The sequence below is a fragment of the Strigops habroptila genome, chromosome 6, assembly GCF_004027225.2.
Source record: "Strigops habroptila isolate Jane chromosome 6, bStrHab1.2.pri, whole genome shotgun sequence".
Taxonomy (NCBI): Eukaryota; Metazoa; Chordata; class Aves; order Psittaciformes; family Psittacidae; genus Strigops; species Strigops habroptila.
The window spans coordinates 56111220-56132018 of record NC_044282.2 but is presented as its reverse complement, the minus strand read 5'-3'; the positions used below and the strand labels follow the sequence as shown (position 1 = coordinate 56132018).

The 20799-nt window shown below is 41.2% G+C and overlaps 1 protein-coding gene across 1 annotated transcript in view; it reads right to left on the bottom strand.

The window, feature by feature from the left end:
- The window catches only part of EVA1A (eva-1 homolog A, regulator of programmed cell death), a 208311-nt gene that overhangs the window by 143135 nt on the left and 44377 nt on the right, over positions 1-20799 (bottom strand). The window contains exon 2 of the mRNA XM_030490823.1: positions 9498-9712. Coding sequence (XP_030346683.1) covers positions 9498-9712 — 215 coding nt within the window. The remainder of the gene's footprint in view (positions 1-9497; positions 9713-20799) is intronic.

The window sequence follows — 20799 nt, the reverse complement described above, 5'->3', positions numbered from 1 at the left end:
AAGCAGCACCCCAAATGTTTTCTTTCCCACAAAGGAAACTTTCTGCCCTCAAAGGCAGCAGACTCAGGTTTCTGGTCAAGAAATTCGTTCATAGCAGATAGGGATTTTCAAAAGCCTTCAGCATTGTGTAATAGGTGCTATTAAAATCAGTGGGAAAACCACCCTGGGTTTTAGCAGAGACTGATTAGGCCAACAACAAACCTCTTTGAAAACCTCAGCTTCGATGCCTGAGCAGCACTTGTTCATCTGTCCTTAGGCTCAGCACCAGGAGAGAAGGCAATTACTTTCCAACCTCAGAGAACAGTAATCATGGACAGCCTCCGCATATTGCCACTTCATCTTGCTCTCCTCTAATTTTTGGCAGCTCTTGCTTACTTCATGTATTCACATAAGTAAAACCTCCTGAGTTTACTTCCTGCATTATGCAAAGTAACACAGAGCCCTAGAGAGAAGTTTGTACTTAAATTAAGGAGCAAAAGTCCTCTGTGCCATTGTGAGACCATAGAAAAAGGGAAGTGTTCTTGAGACTGAATATGCCTTTTACTAATTGGTTTTAGTGTTTAGCTACAGTTTCAACTTAATTTCATAACAGTCATGACTCTGAGAAGTTACTTCATGGCGGAAAGAAATCAATATTTCCTTTTTATTCACATAATTCTAATGTGTCTCCCCCTGAAGGGGGAAATCATTAAGATTTCAGCTATCCTGCAGAATGTTGAGTAAAGTCTTAGATATAATGAAATAGATCCACAAAGAATTAAATAAATAAATAAATAAATAGAATGTTCAATGCTCATTGGTGAAATACACCAGGAAAAAAATGCAAAGAAAATTAGCAATGGTTGGTTGTGCAATTTTCTTATTTAAAAATAAAGAACAAAGATGTTACACCAGCTTTAACATTAACTTAAAAACTTGCACATACAATTTTCACCTATCCTTACATACACAGAGATCTTCTTCCCCACTGCTTTCATCAGTATGTGCTATATACCAGCATCTTCTTTAATACTGTGCAACACAGCAACTCTACAGAACATGCATGACAAAATGATCCACTACAGATACACTTCTCCTGCAGCTCCAGTGCGTCTGGTGTCACAGGGGCCCTTATGAACCAAGATCTTGGCTTTCTGGTCTTACTCTCAAAAATCATACTTCTAGACAGTATCAGAGCTCTGGCAGTTGTCACATGTCATTTCTGAAGTATTTGCAGATGATCAGCTGGACTGACACAAGGAAGGCTGTGAGTTTACTTCGTAGTGAGGGAATGTCCTGAGATCACGCAGCTTTTGCTTAGTGGCTGGAAAAATTTAGGCAATTCATTCTACATTTGTCTTGTTTTTCTGGCTGTCACTGTCAGCTGTAAAGGTGGGAAAACACAAGCACAAAACCAAACAAAAAGAGGCTCACAAGCAATCTGAACTTGCACAGAAACAGTAGTATGCAGAGAGAATCATCCATCTCTGGGATATATAATCAGCTATTTATGTCATTGCCACCTGGTAGACCACTGACTGATGCAAAATAAAGTTGCATTGGATTAGATTATATTATAAAAATCACTCCAACTGAAGAAGGTGGAGAAAAAATTCCTGTCTGGCATGAACAGAGAGGGAAGACACATTAATTACACTGTGCTGTTCTATAATTGTCTTCCAGTGGTAGATCAAGCCTGAGGGCTGACTGCCAGTGCTCAGGAGGGAAGTTGTGACTGTTCAAAACCATTCCATTCTCTGGTTCATGACTGAGCTAAGAAGCTGCAAGATTTAGCAGAGATAAGAGAACAAGAAATGTGAATTCAAGTAAAACAAACACTAATCTAACCCCTGTGATTTATGCCCTGGATTAATCTCACTGCGGTGACCCAGGTCTTAAAGCAAAGGCAGCCTCAAGCTCAAAACCATGTCTTTCTAGTGGGCATTGCAGATGAAACACATTTTTCGTGCTCATTTTGTTGTGCTCATTAGCTAAGTAATTGCTTGTTCTTGTTAGATAACAACCTTTTAAATCTGGAACTGGATGTGAGCTCTGCAAGAAGGCTGTCCTCAGCCATTCCCAAGGGTGCACTCATTTTTATTCCATCTCTTCAAATCACTCTTTGAGAAGTGCTTCCCCTGCACGCTTAAAATAAACCACAACTGAGCTTAACACCCAAGGCAATTAAACTTATCTCAGTTCTTAGTCCCTTGTAGTAGTCTATAGGTTCAACACACTTAGGGTGAAACTTTGGACCCATAGAAGCAAATGGTAATATTCAATGGGAACTAAGATTTCGCCACAGGGCTGCTCTCTGTACAGCCTCCATCATCAAACGAATATAAAGATGACTGCAGGGCATGTCAGTCAGGCATGAAATTACAAAAAGGAACCCCACTAAATAATTGCCCAAATTGTATGTTGCTGAGGAGAATAACTCAGAGAGCAAACTGCATGAATGGGTCAGAGCTGTGTACCGTCAAACGAAGATGGGCAGAAATTTGTACTAAGAATTTTACACAAGAAGATACCAGTAATTTTTAAAAATATGATTAAGCATTTTTAGGTCAAATTCAGTTCAGGTACAGCCATTATGGTGGAGCTACACCAACACTTACATTTGGTGCACCTCCATGAGTTTTGCAATGGGAAGAAATAAATACAATAAAACAAGGCAGCACGAATTCTCCCTACAAAGCCACGCAGCACAATGCATTCATAATGGCTTCATAGAATCATAGAATGGTTTGGGTTGGAAAGGACCTTAAGATCACCTAGTTCCAAGCTCCCTTCATGTTGCGTTTCATTTGAGTCTTGATACTCTTTTATATACCCTAAATATTGGTATTGCTTTAAAACACACAGCAAACTTGGTAATTTCAAGTTGCAAACTTACTGGCAGCTCTTTTTTCTGATTATCTGAAGATTGCACATTCCTCTCTATTCATTCACACAAATTACAAAGTCCACGGAGCAAGAGTTCCCACGGACCAGCAGCGTGGAAGGAAGTGAAATCCATATTGATGAGATACAGGTTACCCACCTATGGCTTCATCAAGCAACCTTCCCAGCCTGCTTCACTAGAAAGTAATCCATCTTTGCCCAAATTACCACATTCAATCTGTGCATCGCAAGAAGTGATCAAAGGACCTGAATCCTGACTGCTGGTCTGTGGCAGGTTTTAGCACTCTACTAGCTATCTCTTATCACTCTCCCATGGACCTTGCAACACTCACAGCAGACTCAGCAGGAGGGAACTATGCTCACACATTTGGTGACTCACATTAACACACCAGACTGTGAAATAAAGAGCTGAAAACTGGGCACAGGTTCCCTTTCACCAGTTCTGCTATGGGAGTAGTAAATGCCAGCAGGGCAGCAGGGCAGACAGCAGTAGTCTGGAATGTTAAAACATCACAGCAAGATTCATCAGAGTTCCTCTGGCAGAGCCTTGAAAAAGCCCATAGACAGCGATTCACAAAGAGCAGGAACATGCTTAACAAGTAGAAGAACCCGATAAAAGCTGCATTACAAATATCACCTAATTAACATTACCTACATTTCCTAACAGTGGGAAACTTTATCTGTATGCAGGGTCGGCTTCAAAGGGAGAGGTCTAAGCTTAAGAAATACAAAAGGATGCATAACCAAAAGTCATGGGATTAAAGAAAGCGAAAGCTTAAAGACAAAGTGGGAAAAAATCATTGAGAGCAAACCATTATACTGTCAAGCAGGGTCGTAGTGGCAATGATGGAAGCCCCATGACATGGAAAGTTTAAATTTAGAGTAAACAAAGCATTAGGAGGCTTACACCCCAGGGAGCAGCCCTGCCTCATCAGGGAGACAGGCTGCACTGGCCACCTCTGCCTCCAGCATCTCTTCTTCTGCAGTACATGATCACACTGCTCTGAGGAGCTATTTCAGTCAAGCCAAAGATTTCAGACATGGCAATTTAGAGATTATCATGACCTCTGCATCAAGCAGTTCTTCTACTTGCAAATAATTAGCTGGGGGAGCTGCTTGACAGAGAGTAATATTTCAGCCTGGGCAAAATTCATGAATGAAGCTGCACTGGTTCTGTGATTTTTAAGAGCAACTTCAGCACTGCAGTAACCTCTCTTCTGGACCCCAAGCTCACGGCTCACCATCCTTTGCAAAGTAATGAATATAGACTGACAAAGAGTTGTCCAAAGTGCTCTTTAATTCACTGACATTTTTGAGACTGAAACTTTACTTGTTCAAGGTGCCTGTAAGCTGTGGAGATCTAATATGCAATATGACTGTGTTCTTCTTCCAGTGGACAATTATTCTTCCTTTTTATCAATTTCCTCCCTGTTTCTCCTTGACCATCACCATCTTATAGACATTCAGAGGCATAAGAAAGGGCACTTTCTCATTTCTGTTGAGGCCACTTAGGGTTGTTCTATCAGTGGGACCGTGCAACATCCTCTGTCTGGGCATGGCAGAAGCCACTGTCCTTGCCGTACCAAGAAAGCTAGAGCAGTTGGATTATTTTCTTCTACTTTGTATTTTACTCTGCCATACTGTTAATCCAGAATACTTGGGGAAAATAAAACCCTTTTCAGAAATGGTAACAAACGCGTACACCTTACAGCCCCCTCATTTTGTGATCAACAACTGGCCCATGCTTTGAGACTCACACAGCTACCAGAAAGTTTCTCTCATACATCCATCACCAAAGAGGTCAGCTCCCCTTTGCTTTCTGTCACAGAAACCTTCCTGGTAGGTGCAAACAAAAATGGGAGAAAGCGGCTCAGGGAATCCTGCGGTTAGCATGCAAGGAATCCGCTCCCTTTTGTACTGCTGCCTCACACACTGCTGGAGTGACAGCGGGAGACGGTGGCAGCAAAGGTGTCCTGTATCTCACTTCAAGGACAAAAGGAAATACTATATCAGCAGCACTAGTGATTCTTGTCACCAAGGACTGGTTGTCCTGGAGAGTGTTGAAAGAGACCCAGGCTACAGGCCATGCCTGTGCTCCCTCTCGAAACTAGCTAATCTTTCTAAGGAGAGGCATGACTGGCTCCACAGCATCTTCTAAGCACCGCTCCTCTTGGGGAAATAAGTCACATGGTAAAACATTGCCTTCTGAAGTGCAGTTTCCTGCTTATTTTAGTACATGTATACATGAAGACAGAAGTTATCCTACAGTAAATATCTGGGATAAATATCTGGGAGCAGAAACCAATGGATAACTGCCTCTCCAGGGCTTTTTATTTTCCTTCTAAGCTTTGCCCCAGGGCTTTCTGTTTTCCTTCCAAATAAGCTGTGGTTTTACTTTCTGTCAATTTACCAAAATGACAATATTGCAGGTAATCCACTGTAATCTAGTTTTCTAGTAATAAGCAATAATTTTAGACCAACCATTAAACTTTATTCCGTACAGACCTTGAGTGGTTTATTGCTGAAAACAGGTGACATCAGGAATACTGATCCAGGAATGAGCAGCTGCGGAAAGCTTTGTAAACAAGCTACTCTCAAAGTCCTCCTCTTCAGCTGAGCAGCTTCCCTCAGATAAACGTGCCTCCATGTATTTTTGCAGGCACAGGCTGGGCATTATGAGCTTGCCCAGGAGTGGCTAGGTTTCTTATTAAATAGATTCACTTATTGGGAGGCACTTATCATTAGGCAATGCAGAATTCTTAACACTCCTTTTTCTCCTTTGTCCTCTGCCAGCATTTATGTGTTGATCTGAATAAACACACACTGCTCATGTATCAGTTTATCAGTTTCCTTATTTCCCCAGAGGCTTCCTTATACTTTTCATGGAAGTGCAAATGTATGCAGTAGTGTGACAGGTGAGAGAACCATGGCATAAAGGAGAAGCTAAAGCAGATGAAGATGGTCCCCAGCAGATACCCTTCAAGCAAAAGGTGTCTTCAGATGTTCCTATGTCACCCTCTGCTGAGCAGCAATGTAATTTAGCTTCTTCTCCACACTCTTACAGTAAAAATCAGCCATTGGGTGGATTACAAATCCAAACTTGACCAACGCTATTGGGGTGACATGGGACAGAGCAAAATTCCACTGAAAAAGCAAAATTCTCACACCTACCAAAAATCTCCAAGTTCTCAAAATTGTTACGTTGCAAGCTCAGACCAACTGCACCTGCGCAATTTCTCCAAAGGGGTAAAGGTATGTGGGAGTCACAGGTCATCACAAAGACACCACACACAGCACCATGCTAATGTGGACACACACAGGACCATGCTAATGTGGCTCTGCTCTTCAGGACCCAAACTAGACAGAGACTTCCTAGTGGGAATACAACTCATTTCTCTGCAGAAATTATGCAGCGTGGATGAACACCCTCTTACCTACTGCCAACCATTTTCAGTGGCATGACTTCAATACACCTAAATGACCCTTAATATTCAAGGATTTACTTTTCTGGGCAAAAGATTAATAGATTTTGGTCCTGGCAGCTGCTCTTCCTGACCTGAAAGGAAGACAAGAGATGGTTCAGCCACCATGAGGCTCCTCCTAACAGACCTCTTCTGCCAAGCAGGACAGTGCACTCTGTGGGTCTCTTTTATCACAGCTACCAAAGCTCCAGATGTTCCTCTTCTCTCTCTCCGACCATCCCTCCTGGCTGGGACAAGGACATTGCTCTCCATTACTTCACAACCAGGAATACTCTCTGCAGAACTCCACAAAAAATGTAAGAAAGAGCCAATACAAGACCACACTGCTAATTAACAACATTAGTGCCCCAAATTAGCTTCTGCTATTAATGGATGAGTGGGAATTTTCTACACTTCCTTCAAAATATCTCAAAGATGCCTCAACTCTCCTTCCTTCCTGACATGTATCTCATGTGACTTGGGCTAACTCTGGGCTCTCCTGTTAAACTGAGTGGAGTGGGGGAAGCAAGGGGAGCTGTTTAAAAAAGGAAATAATGTCTGGCTTTCAACACAACTTTATTTTGTTGTTCTCATCTCTCCATATTCATGTGACTTGATCAAAAAGTTAACAAGAGACCAACCACATCAAAACTAAAATCCCAGTATGAATGTCCAAACTCATTGTACTTTTGGAAATCTCCCATTGAATCTGACATTGCAGTGTTAGAATAACAGAAATGTGTAGTTTGGGGTCACTGCCTTAATGTCTTGGACATGCTCTCCCAAGTGGTCTGCATTTCATTTCAAACAAAAACAAGTGAATAAAGCAAGGGATACTGGCAGCCAACCACACAAGCCTGTGGTTGTCTCTGTGTAATCAACTCTTTATTTTCCCTTTTTAACATAGAAACAATGTCTGAACAATGTCTACTTACTCACAGGTAGAGTTTGCAGGGAATAAACTGCCCCCTACACTCCCTCCAGGCCACTCTCCAGAGAAGCAGCAAATTTATACAGTCATGGGTTTGATTAGACACAGTAATTTTATAAACTTAATTTTGAAGGGTTTGGCTGACTTTTTAAATTACTGACAGTCAGAATACACACACAATTGGTCCTGCCTATAGCAGCCATATAGCAGAGTTTCAAAACCACAAAACTACACATAATTTCCTTGTCTACAACTTTTCAATTTTCCTACATACACGCATTTCCTGCCAGCAAGCTGCAGGCAGCTTGCCTTTCAGCTTGTGGAGTTTCTGGATTATCCTTCAGAGAGGCCTCACCCCCTCCAGGATTAAGAAAGAAGACAAGATTCATCTCTGGCATTCGGACTCATCCTACCCTAGCCAAGCACAGCACACTGACGTATCAAAGCCACATTTGGGAGCACCAGAGGGACTGTGGATCTCCTCCAAAGAGACTCGGGAATTTGCCCAAGGTCCCCCAAGAAATTTGTGGCAGAACAGAAAATGTCAGCTACTTCCTTAGCACATCTGCATCCCCAAAAATGGGTGAATAGGAGTATTCTGGTCTCAGTCATGTAACAAACATACTGTACAAGACTACCTACAGAGAACACAGTTCTCACTCTAATAGATAGGGGAACTGTAATTACAAGCACTGTAAGTGTTGGAGGCAAAGCTAATGGGAACAGCTCTGACAACATAAGGAGCTAAGCCAAGCAGGTAAGGATTTCTTTGAAATCCCTCCTGGACATAAAACCATGGCATGGAAAGCCAAAGGTTACATCTCCCCTGCTCTCAAGTTCTTCCAGATGTCTTAAGTGGGCCACTTACCCACAAGGGTTAAAGCTATGCACATAGCTATCAATCATGCTCAGAAACAAAGTGTTTCAAGTAAATTTTGCAGTAAATCAATAGAGGAAGGTAGGGAAGGTTAGCCTCTGCCAAAGTTCTCAATCCATGTTCCCCCACCTTAAACAACACAACTGCCTCCTGTCTGTTGTATTATGAACTTTTGTTATCATATCTGGGAAAACCTTCCACTGATAAGGACCATGTCCTCCCACACTACAACGCAGTCATTTGCTGTGCAGTGGAAGTGTTATGAGGGCAACTGCAAACCCGTCACTTAAGGGTTACACTACAGCAAACACCAACCCTGGGCAATTTCTTGAGAATTTACCACTAACATTTGGAAGCCAAAGCACTCATATCAACTTTAAAAAAAAAGTTGTAAATTCCTCTTAAAAACCTTTGATGCAAGAGTGAGAAGTGATGTGGGAAACCCTGGCCTTTGGCCAAATTATAAAATAAATTATTATGCACCCTGTAGGTGCATTAATCTAGTTCTGCTATAACTTTTATTATGAGTTATTATTGATTCATAGCCATAAACACACTAGGTGCTTGAGATCTTTGCCCAAAAGTTTTCAGTCCCAAATCCTGCACTTGGAAAGACTTGTGCTTACTTCAGCATCCAGTAGCAGACCCCATTCATCTCAACAACATCAGCCAACTCATGTTTCTGATTCTAGTTGTTCTACTGACAGTTGAGCAACACTGGCACCTTACAAATAATCCTTTGGTTTGCTGACGTCACACGTTCTCTTGGGAGGATACATGTAGTCAACATCCCCTACACAAACAGACAGAGCTGATTAACTACCGATGCTTGGGACATTACAAGCTTAAGTGATGTATGATCACTTACAATGGCCTAAGAGCTAAATGAGTCAGAAGTAAAGCCCAGGGTTCTCTCTGCATTTCAAGTTACCAAAAGCCTCTTGAAATAGGATCAGTTCTGAAGCAAAAAGAACACCACAGCAACTTCTAAATGTGTTGAAAAAGCTAACCATTGGGAAGGAAAAAAAAACAAACAAACAAACAAAATCACCTTCAAATCCAGTCAAACATACTGTGGTCTTACAGAGTAATTCTATTTCAGCCACATTCCTGAACTGTTACTGACTGGAATAACAGCAAAGGTGAGAGATTCATCAGCAAAATCTAATTCAGTCCTGCCCAAACTACCAAGACAAATTACCCACTAAGCTGTGTGAGGTGTCAGTGCTGCCATGCTGGGTAGTGCTCATTAATAGAGCTCTATGCAGCACCAGCACAGACAGCTGCAGCCTGGCCAAGAAAAGATGAAGTCCCAAATGAACAGATTCAGTTTAACATGCCGTACCTGAAGGGAAGTGCCAACTGAACAGGCAACATCTTCTTTAATTAACGTTGCATAGGAGTGGGGATAGCGAGAAGGACACATCTGATGACTTGGTACAATTCGGCCATAAAAAGAAGACTGGATGCTGATGGTAGTTCTGTGAGGACATCTCAGGGAGACATATTCTCCATCGCAGGCATGGTCAGTGTAATTCTTTAGTACTTGTGATATGTAACCTGCAAAAACCACGGCAAAAACTGTCAGTGAAAGGAAGTTAATATTTAGGTGATTTACACCACTGCAATACAACACACGCACATCTTACAAGCAATAAGGGACACAGATTTTATTACTCATCTCACACATGTGCAAAGGAGAGAGACAATGACATGGCAGGGGTGGAGGCTTGGTGACTTGACCTTCAGCCATACTTGGTGGAAGCAATATTCAGATGCTCCAAATGCTTAGTCCAATCATACCACTTATTTCCATTGGCATATCTATCAAGTTTAAAGGAAATGCAGCTGAGCCAGACTCATCATTTAGACCACATCTAGATACTGTATGCAATCTTTGGACCCCTGATACAAAGTAGACTTCCATAAACTGGAGTGAATTCAACAGAGGGCCACCAAGATGTTTGGGAGCTGGAGCACTTGCCCTGTAAGAAGTGGCTTGTTCAGCCTGGAGAAGAGACAGCGTTGTGGGAAACTAGTAGCAGCCTGCCAGTATCTACAGGGAGATTATAAAGGAGATGGAGCCATGCTCTTCACAGTGGTGCATGGTGGGAGAATGAGAGATAACAGGCACAAGATAAAACGAGAGTTTCAGACCAGATATATGGAGCAACTTTTTCACTGTGAGGGTAGTCAAGCAGTGGAGCAGGTTGCCCAGAGAAGTTGTGCAGCCTGCATCCTTAGAGGTTTTCAAGACCTTACCAGACAAAGCCCTGAGCAACCTGGCCTGCTCTTGTGCTCAAAGCTGGACATACTTAGACCAGGTTTCCCAAGGCCTTGCCCAGTTCTGAGTATCTCCAAGGATAAGGCCTCTACAACCTCTCTGGGTAACCTGTGCCAATGCTTAACAATTTTCACAGTGAAAATTTTTTTCACTACATGCAATTGGAATTTTCCATGTTATGACTTTTTTTGTTCCCCTTGGTTCTTCCATTGTACATTTCAGATAAAGGACTGGTTCCATTTCCTCTATACCTTTAGGTAGTGTAAAACAGTAATTAGATCCCACCCTCCTTATTCTTTACTTCTCCTAGATGAACAGAGCAGCTCTCTTGGACTCTTATTTATCATATGTTCCAGTACCCTTGCCTTCTTGGCAGCCAAAGGGATTCTTTCTAGATCTCAACATCTTTGATATACTGAGGGGCCAGCTTGGTATGCAATTACCCTGCATTACTGCAAGGTGCGCTGCTTCTTCACATTCATCATCCTGTCTTCCAAGACATGATAATGGACACAGGGAAGCACAATTCATGTGGTTTGAGAGAATTCACATGGCTTTCTCAGAATCATCTCTAGGTATCCTTGTAGGCATATCTGTAGAGTATACTTACTCCACTAAGTTAAACGCTCCCAGGGCCTTTTCTCTGTCTCTAAGGCCATATCCAGCAACTTCCTCTTACTCTCCAAAATAGAATGGCTTACATCCAGAACTTTTAATGGGAATAGTTCTGCTTCCATACTAACACTGAAACCTAGCTCAAGAGTTGTGTGAAAGAATACCAGTCCGAACAAATATCAAGATGCCCAAAACGCCTATAATTATTGTTCTCAGAGACAACCAACACACGCTAATTTAGCTTCAGCATTCAAGCTGCCACAATGATGTCTGGATCCTCTGATTTCTCTAAATTTTAGTTCTTATTTAGCAGTTCTGTTGCTGCAGTGCCTCAAGGTGTGTGCCAAATAGATATTTACTCAAATCAACATATTAATTTCCAAGTCCCCAGGGCTGCATTTGCTCATAAGAAAAAGGCTGAGACACAGCCCCAGTAATTAGAGTAAGTGACAGGGCTGCATCAGATCAGGGAATAGCACTATTTAATTTAGTGCCTTTATCTCACTTGTTCAAGGAAGCACTTTGGGAATAAAATGAACTACTGGAGTGCATCTCCTTTCCCAGCCAGTAGAATACATGCTCTGTGTGATGCTGTACACCTACTCCTGTAGTCAGATTAGCTCTTTTCCATGAAAAGTAAGGCAATCATACAAGATGGGGCATCAGGACAAGCAAACTGCAAGCAAAACCAGAATATAACAGAAAACATTAAACCCTAATTTCCATGCTGTTACTCCAGTGCATTAGGACTTTTCCCTGAGGCTGACCTATTAGGGAGCCAGAGAAATACAACCAAGATGCAGTCAAGACTCTACTGGTTTCTCTGGATATTCAATTATTCTGTCAGACTGTCATCCTAGAACATGCCTTTCATATTACCAATTCAGGATCAGGGAAGACTTCAACCCTTGCAATTAGTGCAGATCACTTGTTGAAACAACTCCTTCCCCTCATCTCTCATCAGCAATCTTAAAATAACTTGAGTTCATTCAAGCTCAAGATATTGAAGGGATTGAACACTTTGATGGTTTCTGGCTAATAATAAACTAAGCACAGTATCTGAAACATCTGGCACTGACCACTGTCAGAGAGAAGACACTGGATTAGGCATGGACATGATCAAGGATGACATTATGATCTTCAAAGAGCAAAAGTGGCTGTAGAGAATTAATGCACTTTTTTCCTCTTTAAGTGTGCCAGATTTGCATTACATTCATTGCTTGTTCTTTTGAAAGCATTGGCATTTCATTACCCATTGATTCATGGTTCAGTAACCCAAAACCTGAATTGTTTTCAGCATCCTTGCTGAATTTTTGGTAACAAGTCTCCAGTGACCTTTTGTACCACTACATGTGGTACCAGGAAGGGAACTACTAGGATGCTCTTTACTGATGAAATGCATAAACATGTAGTAAATGGCAGGTGTTTGGGGACTTCAATAGCACTTGCATACCAAGGTAAGAAACCCTCCATCAGGAAACAAGGAATAGCTTACAGAACTCTTTGACTCTTTCCTGGCAAGCATGAATAAATCTCTCTTGGATGGCTGTAAGAAACTATTTTAGTTTAGGAAAATGATACAGCAGATCACCAATCAGCTATTCATAGACCACAGAATGTGAGTCAAGAAACTGAGACAATAAACATATTATCAAAAGATGTTACCATTCCTCATCAAGTATATGTCTCTGCATTATGGAATATAAGCTACAGCCTTACAAGCACCCACTCCAAAGATAAGGCAGGTTGGTTTTAAAGATGGCCAAGGACATTTGCCTCTCCTTTCTTCACCCGCAAATTCTGGGATGTGATTTCACCATTGTCATACCCAGGGCCTGAAGGGAAGCAATTATTTGAGAAAAACATTCCAGCTGTACTGCTACAGCCAAATCTGCCCTATTTTGGCATGGTTCATCTAGGCGTGGAAGTGACATAAATAGTCATGATTTTATCAGGAAATTTTTTAGTGGTTCACTTAATTAGCCTGCGTGGCAAAGACAGTGTTAGAGCAGGTAGTAATTTGAGCATTTCTTTAAAAATTTATATTTCATTTGAAAACCTGGTAAAAACATAAAAGAAATTTAAAGCATTAAGCCCACCAAAACTTTCCCAAATGCTATAAATTTTGAAAATCCAGGATAACAAAAATAATCTCAAAATCTTTTGGGTTTAGCACTTCTCTTTTTTCAAGGATTGTGTTGAGGACATGGAATCTTTGCTGGTGGGCATCCGTACTCCCAAATTAAATCAATGTATAGGAGTCAAGTGCTAAACATATCCTTGATTCAAAAGACCAATGTCACTACCAAAGCAGGGATTTACATTGTAAAGACAGAAAAAAGAACCAAAAGAAGCAGATCACAAAAACAATAGGTCAGTTTCCCTCTAACAAGAGGGAAATGTTCCTTTCAAACACCACTTCCAATTTATTTTTCCAAAGTCCAGAGTTCGACTCCTATCAGTCATCAGCAATTAACTTCACTATTTGCCAAAAACAACACTTAATGCTGACTGTAACTCTATCCCACCCAGCAATGTCAGTTCCCAAGAACCATTTTCACCATTGCCTCTCTAGGGAACTGTTGCTCAGTTCTCATCCAACAGCCAGTTCTAACCCTTAACACATATGCAGACTAGAGAAAAATAACAGTTTCATACAGAATATCATCCTTTTACAGGTACTGTAAATCTAATCATAATCCTTTACTTACTCTCATAGAGCAACAGCCCTGCCTTTTTCAAATCAAAGCAACTAAGGAAGTGCTTCACAAAAGCACAAATGATATAAGAGCTTCCATCGCATCCAAATGTAGGATAAGAGTAGAGTATGCAAACGCTCATTCACACATCCTTTTTAACTATGGTTATCTAAAAGCAGCAAGTCCTTTTCTGCTTCCACTAAATACAGTTCTAGTTTTGATTCACAAGGGCCATAGCGACACACCAGCTTGCCAGTCATCAGAGAACGAATTGCATCTTTCACCAGGAAATACCTCTGTGGGTGTGTGCTGGAGGAATAGAGACAATCACAACAAAACTGACACTTTGTACAGTTTGGGTATGACCCGAAACTTCTAATAAATTACAAGGAAACTCAAATGATTTTAATGGTTAATGAACTACTACACATAATTCAAGCCAGAGCTTCATTAATATCTGCATTGAGCTATATCTAAGCTATAGTACTGCCTTCTTAAAATATCCAAGTCTGAGCTTTTGCAGTTACACATATAGAGGTAGATATATATAACAGAAAAACCAACATATTGAATAAAGAACATGATACTTGGAAACAAGTGATTTCCGTTACCTGAAACACATGCAGTCAGTGCAATTAACTGTGTTAGTGAATAAAACATTGCCTTGTTCTTGGCTGACACAGATTCTTTTATTTTTAATCCCGTTATTTGGGGGGAGGGAGGGGAAGGGGTGTCAGTATTTACTGTTATATTCTCCTACTTTCCTCACCTTCCTTGGGATTTTTTGAGACTACATGTGAAACAGAACTTTCTTCCAGGAGAGACCTTAATCAGATATGTCTCTGGAGCTCAGACTACCCCTATACCACGCTGGTTCTCAGATAGGTTGTGGAGTGGAGAATTTCAGCTTATTCTTTATATGCAGAACTCTGATACTCGTAACATCTCACAGAAACAGTGCTAAGCCAGCGGAATAGAATAACAGGCCACGAGGACAGGCCAACAGGGCTGAAACGTGATCCCGGGCAAGGCTTGAAGCCAGAGCAAGTAACTCAATAAATGTATTTCATACCAGGCATTACTGATAATCCTGTGGCTGCAGTAGTAAAAACAGCTCTCTCAAATCACAGAGCAGCCTAGTATGGACAAGTAGGGTTTGTTTTGCTTTGTTACTAATACTGGAGATTAAAACTTGCTGTTACAAACCTTCCACAGAGAGATTTGCTTTCACTTCAGCTACTCCCCAACCCTTTCACCTTTCAGATACCATAAAGCACTGAATAAACTTGTAAGCATACTTAGGAAAATATTTTTATTTTAATTCAACAGTTCCTTGCCCACTGTCTGATCTTCTGTACTGCAGTTGCAGCTCCAAACAGCACCCAGTGTTACCTTAGCAAAATAGCTTTAAAACAAGAGCGAATTTAGAAGTGCAGCTGAGTGCCAGCATTTCAAGGCTAAACAAGGTAACATTTTGTAAATCCTGAGCAGTAGTATTTCATACTGGGTTTGTGTAAGGATGAGAAGGTAGTGGAAATTAGATTGGTGAAGGCTAGGGTTGACAGGAATAAAAACGTGGTGGTTTTAAACTCTGCAGACTTGAATCTAGGTCAGATACTAGTGAGGAATATTGCTAATTATTCCCTTAAATTTCGTAACTGTAAACTCCTATAGAATTTAATAAACCACTACAGCCCTTCCACAGACTGCTGCTATAACTCTGGAGAATTTAATAAGCAAGTCCAAATACAAGTATTTTGGGCCTAGAACTTTAAAGAATCACTCTAAAAATCCAATACAACAAATCTTGTTTGTTATTTCAACATCATCTTAGATGATGTTCTTTGAATGACCGATAAGCCTTGGTTTCTTGAGAATTTAATTTTGTTCTAAAACAAGTTTTTAAAGCCTTTGTGGTTATGGAGATTTGGTGGTTTTTTTCTGATATTTTACAATTTGAAAACGCAAATGAACAGAGTTTAAAAATTACCTTTCTAGAATCAAGGAAATTTAGCCTTGTTCAGCCCTGAGCAAGTTCTGCCAAGGCCAGGGATTCTCCAGGGATTCTCTGAAGCACCCATGCCGGTGCTTCACCACCTTTCTGACTAAAACACTTTTTTTCCAAACAAGTGCTCAGAATTGCCCCTGTTACAACTCACGTCTGTTGTCTCTTGCCTTTTTATTTTGCACCTGAGAGGAACCTCGCTTTAGTTTATGCATGACCATTTTTAGGAAGCATCTGGATACCCCTCAATCTCCTCTTCTCCAGCCTCCCCTCCTATGACATGTGCCCTAACCCCAAACTATCCTACTGGCCCTCCACTGGACTCCCTCCAGTTTGTCAGTGTTTCTCTTATAATCTTGTACCAGCATCATGACCTGTAATTCAAGGGGTTGACCACCCAATTCCTCTGGATTTAAGGAATTTTTTAAAAAACTCTTGTTTTACTAGCTGTATGGATGCAGGCAGCCACGATGTGTAAGGAAATTTGACAGTACAGAGAATTTGGCTGGAAGGAGCTGCCCCAGGACTTCACCAACTTGCAACCCTCTCTCCAGCTGTTTATTCCTGCTCCTTTATTTCAGATCAAAGCCTCTTCCATTGATCTGTGTGTATGGGGATGTATGTGGTCTCAGTGACAGCAACCAGAGTCAGACCACAGTCCATGCATGTGTCCGGCTAGCAACCAGAGCAAGTGAGGGTGTGCATATTGTGCGTGTCTGTCTGTGATCACTAGAGACTGTCAAGCTGGACTAGCTGGTGTGTAGAATAAGAGCTTTAGGAGCCGGGTGTGAAAGCGGCCACAGGTCTAGGTCAAAAACTGGAGAGACCAGACAACCTGTGAGTTGGCTACAGGAGAGACAAGAAGGTCCAGGCCAGCTATGGGAAGACCAGGGTTCAGGGAGTCAACTGAGAGACATGTCTGCATGCACACATCTGTGTGAGGTAACTGGAGAAGAGAGGACTAGACCCATCAACCAGCTATTACATGGACTGTCTAAGGCCAGTTACTGGAGGGGATCCATATCATATCTATGCATGTATATTTCCTCCTAACATGCTTTCATCCTGATCAACCAGAGAGGGGAACAGGATGAGGCCGCTGGTGCTGTTGTGTTTGCATGAGTGCTCTTTCTGCCTGTGTGGATCTGAGTGGCCTGAGACACACACATCTCTCTACTGGGAATAGCTGCTCAGAATCACTGTTGCCTGCACCTGGGAACACAGAGCTGTCATTGCCTTGCCTTTTTCAGGCTACCAGATATAATAATTCCTAACACTTCCCACGAAAAATTCCATCCATGTGTGTACACGTGTATATAATATATTTATATGCAGACAAATATACACACATGTTAAAAAAACCCAAACAACTTTGCAGAATATTTTTCCTAGTTTAAGTTACAGGAGAAGCCTGATCCCCACTGTAACTGCAGAGTTAATTTTTTGCAGCACTAGATTTTTTAGAACACTTTGTTAAAATAGTACTATAGCATTATAAATATTAATACATTTCATAATTAATATGTTGGTGTTACAGCATTATAAATATTAATGTCTAATTGTAAAAAGTATAACTTAGCATGCATTAGTACGCATTATGTGCCAATTATATAAAGTATATTGCACATAGCACAATCATATTTATAAAATATATCGTCTAGCATAACCTAAAGATAATTACCTGGTCACCTTGGGAAGCGTGATGGGTTTCAGTACTCAGATAATGAGAGCTATAATGTTGAAAGTGATTTAGTGTATACTTTTTACAGACTAAAAAGGTCAATTCCACACACTATAGACAAGCTAGGCAGTATTTTATTCTAGAGATACAGCTGCAGTAAGGGTTAAGGTCATCACTTTATAGCTGAAGGAACTACATGGGTGATACTTCCTGAGCAGTTTTAATTGGCCCTTTCTCCTTGGCTCTCAACCAAGGCCTTTCCAAAACACAGTCGTCACACAAATAAATCACAGCACTGCTCTCTGTGGCCTTGCTATTGCATTCTAAGTAGTGATAAAGAGCTCACACCACCAGGGGTCATGTAGCTCTTCCAAATTAAGTTATAACAGGCTTATTCTATTGAAAGGGCAGTTTTCTCTAGGTGGCTTATATACAAGATATTTTTAACAGAAAACTACAGTGATTATAATTAGGCTGCCATAATGATACCCATATAATTTTCCATAGTAAACACAGTCACACGGGAACACACTTGCATAACTACCAATGCACCTTTGCTGGTAAACTTCCTCATAGAGACAAACTTCGCTGGTGTTTATTCTGACTTTCAGTTCCACAATAAAGTCCTTTTGATCCCACCCTTTCCTGTGACAATTCTTACGGAAAACAAATTTTCCCTTGGAAATCAACATCATTACAAATCTAACATGCAAAAGGAAACACCCTAGCTAAGGAAAAACAATCCCAAAGCTTGGTGTCTTTCCTGCAGCCATAGGCAGCTCTGCCTGCAGAGAAGTTCAGGAGCTCAGACAGGATCTGTCCCCACACAGCCTGCTCCCAGGGCATGCTGATGCTTAACCTTTCCTATAAGCATTACTGAGTCTTGTGGCAAGAGACTGACAGATCTTCCGCACCAGTCACTAAAATAGCTGAAATCAAATTTGTGCCATTTCTTAAGGGCCAGGGACTAACTTATTCGTGTGTTGCTAAACTGATTAAACAACACAATATTTTTATGTAACAGGGAAAGGAATCAGGAACTGGATCTGTCCACTTCCCTCAGGACATGCTCTGAGCTCACTAAATGTCTTACTACTTATTCAAGAAGCCAAGAACATTTTATAGTGATCAGCATCTTAGTCCACCTAACCCACAATATAGAATAGAATAGCACAACATAACACAGCACAGCATAGCATAGAATTTGTACTTCCATGACTTGTGCAGTCAATTTGCAATCACTGTCCCACTCTCTCCACACCCAGGGAAGAAGCACTCTGTAAGTCTCTGCAAGGCACCTCTTTATCTCCATTAAATCTCTTCTTGGGCCCTCCTTAGCCATATCACCCACAGAGAAGTCAATGCTGGTGAGCACAGTGCCTGACAGCAGTCGTCTTCTGGTGCACCCTCATTCCCAGAGAATACACCTTTTGTTTTTTCCTCTAGTATTTCCTCTAGTATTTTACAAGATCACATACCAAAGAAAATTCAGTCCCAAGTCTTGTTTAAAAATAGGAGATACTCAGCATCTGTCATGAAAGCAGCTGCTGTGTATCATGTCTCTGATAAGGTCTGTGACAGCTCCTTTATGTCCCCATGCAGTGTGACAGTAAAAGACAGAGCACCAGCCAACAGAGAAGGTTGAGGACTGTCCAATTTGATCAAAACACAGACTTTCACCATTGCAAACACAGGGGAAAGGGTTTGTATTAGAAACATGCAGCAAGGGAAATACATATCAGCCTTGCTATAACAATGTGCGTCTGCAGAGCTATAGCAGAAGTGCTTAAAGGCAGCCTGGCCTTTGCCTATGGCTTTACTAGCAGCAGCAGCAGGGAAGTATCCTGTTCCCACGCAAATGAACAGAAAGCTTTTGCACAGCATATCACACTGTGACATGGAACAAAGAAAACAGTTGTTTGACCACACAAGTGACAGACGACTTCATGCACACTGACCAATTCTTTAAGCAAATCAAAAACGAAGCCATGACAATCTGGCAAGGGCTAAGAAACACCAACACTAAACAAACAGGTTTCTGCCCATGCGGGAGAACTCACTCTGACGATACTATGAGTACAGAGAGATGGCAGCTTTGTTTAGACTAGGGCAAATGGCAGGAGTGAAGGCAAAAGTGCATAACCCTACGGGAGCTGCTGCTATAGCCATCACGAGTAGATGCGAGTGCCTGGAGCCAGCTCTGGGGCTCTTAGAGTGACCTACATCCCTGAAAAAAGTAGATTCAACTGGCAGGTCACAATGCTGAACAATTCCTGTAATCCCAGAGAGCAAATCTGAAATCCTGTTACCTTGCATGAAATGATACAGTGTGACTTAAATGTATAAATACCATCTTGGCAGTGAAGAGTTCTCCTACAGGAAATAATTCCAATCAGTTTGTAGTCTTTCTCACTGATTTGAACAAGAACTTCAACGCTCCAATGGGCATTTCTATTAGAAAAATTTTTGTATTGCAAAGTGTGAAATTTGAGGCCTCCTCATTTGACATTGTGTAATAAGGGCAGGGGATAGGCAATTTTCCTGCTCAAGTAGGTCAAATCACTCTGGATTGGCTTTGCATCTTAGAAATTTTTCCAGTGAAGAAGCGGGAAACTTTTTAGGACAACGACAAATTGTTGTCTATGGTGGGAAGGGTACATACTGCTCACAGACATATAGTGTGAGTTCTGCTGAGACACTGTGGAGAATCCACACTTGTCATTCCGATCCAAACTAGAGACCTTGTGCTTAATCTTCCAGAACTCACTTTCCACGAAAATTCAAAAATTAGGCAAAAGCTTGTTTCCAACACTGGAATTTTAATATATACCTCTTCCTTCTGCTTTCAAATCCATATTTTATTTACTTATTCATGGTAGATTTGACAAATTTAATGAAAGCAACAGCTCCAGAATGAACCTGCATCCTTTTCCCCAGGACCTGCAATAAGAACTATAATGCTGCCCTCTGCATGACTTTCACCTGTGAAATGCATATTTCTCTGCTTTGGCCATGCCTTGGCAGCTTTATGAACCTCAAGAGAGGAAAGGAAATGAGGAGAGACTGAGACAAGATAGAAAAGGCTAAACAGTGAAAGGAAGAAATAGAGTAGAGAAAAAGAAAGAAATTAAAAAGGGACAACAAAAGGAGACACAGGGTAGAGTTTTTATATATATATACACATATAAAGAAATAAATCTCTTTGTCATTTGTCAATTAGAAGTGTGGTCCCAGGAGCTCATCCTGCCTGCAAGAATCAGCTGGAAGCATTATGCAGGCTTGGTCGCTTGAAACTGGAGAAACAGCAGCAGACTTAAAATACTAAAATGGTGAAAGATTTTGAGCAAGAATATATATTTGTAA